The sequence below is a fragment of the Camellia sinensis genome, unplaced genomic scaffold (assembly GCF_055761805.1).
Source record: "Camellia sinensis isolate YWXY unplaced genomic scaffold, ASM5576180v1 Unanchor12, whole genome shotgun sequence".
Taxonomy (NCBI): Eukaryota; Viridiplantae; Streptophyta; class Magnoliopsida; order Ericales; family Theaceae; genus Camellia; species Camellia sinensis.
In genome coordinates this window covers 2,720,679-2,726,795 of record NW_028128998.1, presented here as the reverse complement: position 1 = coordinate 2,726,795, position 6,117 = coordinate 2,720,679, and the positions used below count along the sequence as shown (strand labels likewise).

Below are 6,117 nucleotides of genomic sequence, written 5' to 3'. Positions count from 1 at the left end.
TGCATAAACGTATATACTTTGTTAAGATTTCTCTACTGGGCTTTATGCTCACCCCTATGGGACTTTAGTGCAGGAAAAGATGTGGTGAACCCGCCAAACTAGGGCGTGGGAGTATGTTTTGAGAGTATAAGGCTCTTTTGTTGTGATTAAAATTTTTGCAAGCCAAGGGCTATTCATGTGTGGGTCCGAAAGACCATTTTTGTGTAACCGGGCTTAAGTCTTGGAATATGTAAGCCTTCAAGGGCATTTTATTTATTTTGGGATTTGATGTTCTACATGCTATAGATTCATGTATTTCTATATCATTGAATGTATAATTCGCATGTGAGACTTCCGTACAAACCTTATTGATTAATGATGTAAAGGTTGGAGAATTGCTATTATTCTTTAATGGATGTTGGTTGATGTACCTAATTTGTGTTGGGTGATTTTAAGGCGTTACAACTTGGTATCAGAGTTATCGGGTTTGAATACTTGGGGCTCACGGGGAGTGGTTGTTATACCACGGTGGGTTCATTTCACATGATTAGGTGATGTTTCGGATTTTGTGATTATGTGATAACATGTTTATGTGACTATATGGGTATGAGATTGGACTTTTGGGATGTTATCTGCGCCTATTAAATTCCTTGAGGTCTCATTAGAAGGATATTTGATCAATACTCGTTCTATTAAGAATTCTTGGTTTTTCACGAGATGAATCTCATCACAAAAGAATAATCCGTATATGCTTACGTAACTAAGTGCTAATGTGAAGTGGAATTGAATTGTTTGTGTGGTAGAACATATATGGAATTGTTGTAGTCAAACTTGTGAGGCAAGTTGCGAGCACATTTGGAATTATGTGCTAAATTGTTTATCTTGTTCCTTAAGTAGGATGTTAGGAAGGGGTCAAACCCGTGGTGGTAGAGGTGGAAGGTGTGGTAGAGCTCGCAGGGGGGGTGCATAATATGGCCGAGCAAGTGGGGCAAGCAGAAATTCCAAGGGAAATGGGTCAAGCCACAATGGGGAACCCTAGCCTGAGAAATGGCAGGGGCCTTGAGGGTATCGATGAGTATACTGAGGGTAGAGAATCAAGCTAGAGAGAATGTCGTAGAGATGAGGGCGAGCTTTCTCACTAGGGAGTTTTTGCGGGCCAAGCCGGATGAGTTCCATGGTGGCCCTGAGCCTAAGAAAGCAGATAAGTGGCTCGAACAGACAGTGAAGACATTTGAGATGCTTCACATCGAAGGCAGTGAGCTTAGAGTGACTCTTGTGAGTTACTACCTCAAAGGGAATGCAGGCCAATGGTGGAAATACGCCAAGGGCCGAATAGAACCAACATGGGAAGCATTTGTGGTGGTTTTCCAAGACAAGTACCTACCTCCCACTGCTAGGGAGAGGTTGAGGCAAGAATTTCAGGACGTTAAGCAACTCAATATTTCCGTGGCCAAGTTTGAAGCAGCCTTCTCTAGTTTGTCCCGGTTTGCACCGGAGTTAGTGGCAATGGAAAAGCGTCGTTGCATTGAGTTTGAGAAGAAACTAAGAACAAAAATCTTGTTCAAGGTTGCCGGGAACATGATCCGGAATTATGATCGACTTGTGGAAGCGATTGCACACGTAGAGATTACCGTAGAGGCCAAGGAGGAGAGAATTCGAGGGTCAAGGTCGAGGGGTCAAGGGTCACAAGGGGACTATAGGCCAAACAAAAAGAGAAAGAACACATTTTCATCCTAGTCCCAACCGCAGCAGTCTAGATCCACCTTTCCCTTGCCTAGTGCAGGCCCGGGGAAGAGTGCGCAAAGTGGTTTTTCTTGTTTCAAGTGTGGCCCACTAGGTCACAAGGCCTTTGCATGTCCACAGAAGGGAGGAGGACAACAGATGTTGCCACCACCACCACCTAACCGATGTTAAAGTCAATCTCAAAGTAGGGGGTAGGGGCCTACTTGATATCAGTGCAGTCAGCTAGGGCACATAAAGAGAGCTTGCCCGCAGTTGGGAGGTGCATCTGGCATCAGGGTCGAGGCTGACTCAGAGCCACTAACAGGATCACTCAGTCCAGACTTTGCGAGCTAATCAGGGAGCCGCTTCGGCTTAGTCAGTGCAGCAGGCCTATGCTCCGAGAGATAAGTAGGTTGACTAGAGGCCACAGGAGCACGTATATGCTGTTACCGCACCAGAGCAATTGCTAGGATCCTCGGTTGTGAGAGGTATTTTTGTTGTGTGTAATTCTTTGGCTAATGTGTTGAAAGATACGAGTGCGTCTCATTCATTCATATCTACTGCATTTGCGTCTGTATTGGGATTAGAGGTGGCACGGTTAGCATCTCCGCTCAGAGTAGAGTCACCAGTTGGGGGTACAGTTGCCTTAGATGGGAGGTGTCATGGTTGTGAGATAGAGGTTACCAGGCGTCGACTCCCGTTTGCTTTTGTGTTGCTAGACATGTTGAGTTTTGATGTTATTCTAGTTATGGATTATTTATCTTCATATCAAGCAGTGACTGATTGTTTTTGCCAGAGGGTCACAGTGTGCACCTCAAGTGGTGATTGTTTTTACTTTCTGGGGGATAAGGTTGATAAGGTCTTGTCGCCAGTTTTTGACCCTCATAGTAGAAACGAGCTTAGTGGCCTTCTTGCTACTCTCTTGGATAGTGAGAGTGATGAGACTCGTGTTGAGTTGCCAAGGGTAGTTTGTGAATACCCGGACGAATTTCCCGAGGATCTTACTAGTTTGCCACCCCACCAGGAGATTGAGTGAGTGCCTAGAACGACACCAATTTCTATGGCGCCTTATAGATTTGCATCTGTGGAGTTGCATGAGTTGAAGATTCAACTCCAAGAGCTTTTAGACAAGGGTTTCATTCGCCCTAGTACATCGCCTTGGGGAGCGTCGACTTTCTTTGCGAAGAAGAAGGATGGGTCGTTGCGGTTGTGTATTGATTACCGTAAACTGAACCGGTTTACCGTTAAGAACAAGTATCCTTTACCCAGAATAGATGATTTGTTTGACCAACTTAAAGGGTCTTGTTGCTTTTCAAAGATAGATTTGAGGTCAAGATTCCATCAGTTGAGGGTTCGGGAGGAGGACATCCAGAAAACGGTCTTTCGTACGCGTTATAACCACTATGAATTCCTTGTAATACCTTTTGGGTTGACTAATGCACCGGCTTCCTTTATGGATTTGATGAACCGAATTTTTAGAGAATACTTGGATCATTTTGTGGTTGTCTTTGTGGGCAACATCTTAATTTATTCAACTTCCGAGGAAGAGCATGAGACTCATTTGAGGGTAGTACTTGACTTGCTTAGAGAGCACCAGTTGTATGCCAAATTTGAGAAATGCGAGTTTTGGCTCACTGAAGTGAAGTTTTTGGGTCATGTAGTGTCAAGAGAGGAAGTATCTGTATATTCTTCAAAAATAGACGCCATGCAGGATTGGGAACAACCCAAAAATATTTTTGAGATTCGGAGTTTCTTGGGATTGGTAGGGTATTATCGATGTTTTGTAAGGGACTTTTCTAGACTAGCCGCGCCTTTGACTAGATTGACTAGAAAAGGGGTCAAGTTTGTGTGGAGTGAGGCTTGTGAAAAGTCTTTCCAACAGCTTAAGGCTAGACTGACTACCGCACCGATGTTGATAATTTCGAAAAGAGGTTTGGGTTACACTGTGTATTGTGATGCGTCTCGGGATGGGCTTGGTTGTGTCTTGATGCAACGGGGAAAGGTTGTAGCTTACGGTTCATGACAATTGAAAACTCATGAGAAGAATTACCCCACCCACGACTTGAAGTTAGCAGCAGTAGTGTTTGCCTTGAAATTTTGGAAGCTTTATTTGTATGGTGAGAATTTTGAGGTTTTCTCCGATCATAAGAGTCTAAAATATTTGTTTTCTAAAAAAGACTTGAATTTATGCCAACGGAGGTGGATGGAATTTTTGGAGGATTATGACTTTAAGTTACACTATCATCCGGGAAAGGCCAACGTAGTGGCCAACGCCTTAAGTCGGAAATCCGTGAGTAGTTTGGTGAGTGTGGCTATTCAGGAATCGGTTATGTTGGGTGACATCAGCAAGTTTGAATTGCACTTGGGTGAGCCCGATGAGGGTGTAACTTTGTTTACCTTGAGTGCTCAACCTACCTTAATTAGTAAAGTTATAAAGGCACAACAAGAAGACCGTGAAGTAAAGTCAATTCGTGATAGAATCTCTAACGGGAAGGAAGAGAAGGGTTTGAACATCCACTCAAATCTGAGTGTACGATTCCTAGACCATTTGTTTGTACGAGAATCTTGTAGAGAGGAAGCGCTTCAGGAGTTCCATCACTCACGCCTTGCGGTACATCCGGGAAGCACCAAAATGTATGATGATCTTAGCCGTCAGTTTTGGTGGAGGGGTATGAAGCAGGATGTCGCTTCCTTTGTGTCAAAGTGCCTTACTTGTCAACAAGTGAAGGCTGAACACCAAAGCCCAGCGGGTTTGTTACAACCCTTACCGATAGCCGAGTGAAAATGGGAACACGTTACCATGGATTTTGTAGTTGGGCTTCCTAGAACACAGTGAGGCAATGATGCGATTTGGGTGATTGTTGATAGGTTGACTAAGTCTACACATTTCATTCCGATGCGTACCAGCGACTCAATTAAGCACTTGGCAAAATTGTACATTAAAGAGATAGTTCGACTTCACAGAGTTCCTGTAACCATAGTATTAGATAGAGATCCTCATTTTACTATCTGGTTGTGGCAAAGCCTTTAAGAGGCATTGGAAATTAAGTTGACCTTTAGCACCGCTTACCACCCTCAAACCGATGGGCAGTCGGAGCGTACCATTCAAATTTTGGAGGACATGCTTAGAGCTTGTGTCCTTGATTTCAAGAGGCCTTGGGAGAGACATTTTCCGTTGATTGAATGTGCCTATAACAATAGTTACCAAGCTAGCATCGAGATGTCACCATTTGAGGCCTTGTATAGCCAACCTTGTAGATCACCGGTTTGTTGGGCCGAGGTGGGGGATGCACCATTGTTGGGTCCAGAAATTGTTAGGGAGACAACCGTGAAAGTTGCTCTCATTCAAAAGAGGTTAGCTACGGCTCAAAACCGATAGAAAAGTTATGCCGATAAAAGGAGACGACCTTTGTCTTTCGAAGTGGGTGACCATGTTTTCCTTAAGATCTCACCTAGGCAGCGTTTGATGAGATTCGGTAAGAGTGGTAAGTTGTCTCCGAGGTTTATTGGGCCTTTTAAGATATTGGAGAGAATTGGGGAGGTGCCGTATCAGCTGGCTTTACCACCACAACTTTTGAGGGTTCACAATGTGTTCCATATGTCTATGCTTAGGAAGTATGAACCCGACCCTTCTCACGTGCTTGATTGGGTTGATTTGGAGGTAGATGATGATGCCTCTTACGAAGAGCGACCGGTTCAAATACTAGACACCCGGGAGCAAGTGCTATGGGGCAAAATTGTACCGTTATTAAATGTGTTGTGGAGGCAAGATGGGGTTGAGGTGGCAACTTAGGAACGGGAAGCGGGGGTCTGCTCCAAGTATCCAGATTTGTTTGGGAATGCTTAGTTGTTTTAAATTGTAATATTCCCTATTGTTGAAGGAAAAAGTGTTAAAATTGTTAATCACATGTTGTTATATGTATTGTTAATCTAAGCATGAGGTTGTGGTGGAATGATATTTTGGTAGAAAGCTTCATTTCAGATGCCTATTATAAGCAGTTGTCGTTTGGAAATAATGACGATGATGATGATGATGATGGTAAATGTTGGTTGAAGATCGATTTTGTGATTTGAAATTATGATGGCACAGTCATGATTGCTAGAACCCATTTGTGTGGTTAGTTTATTTAAATTTCGAGGAAAAAATTTCCTATGGTGGGGAGGTTGTGATGACCAGTTTCATATACGTCACTTCACTAATTGTCCTCTTTGGGTTTGTTGTGTTCAAAAGCTTTTTCTCAAATTTTGGTCCTTGTTTATTCCGAGTTTGAGTGTCACTCGTTTAAAAGGGTGCTCGGTCGAGTCTGGAGTGTCTGGAATCGAACCAGAAAAAAATTCTGGGCTGAAGGACTAGGGCCGCACGTGCCAGGGATGAGGCCGCACGTGTGGGGAAGTGTGGGCTCTTGAACATTGCAC

The 6,117-nt window shown here is 43.7% G+C and overlaps 1 protein-coding gene across 1 annotated transcript; it reads left to right on the top strand.

Moving 5' to 3' along the window:
* The first annotated feature begins 1,026 nt into the window (after positions 1 to 1,026).
* On the top strand, positions 1,027 to 1,716 carry LOC145814705 (uncharacterized). Its single transcript, XM_082911711.1, has one exon. The coding sequence runs from the start codon at positions 1,027 to 1,029 to the stop codon at positions 1,714 to 1,716; it is 690 nt and encodes a 229-aa protein (XP_082767837.1).
* The last annotated feature ends 4,401 nt before the right edge of the window (positions 1,717 to 6,117 follow it).

Coding starts and splice junctions, on each gene's coding strand:
- LOC145814705 (XM_082911711.1), top strand. CDS start 1,027: ATGGCAGGGGCCTTGAGGGTATCGATGAGTATACTGAGGGTAGAGAAT.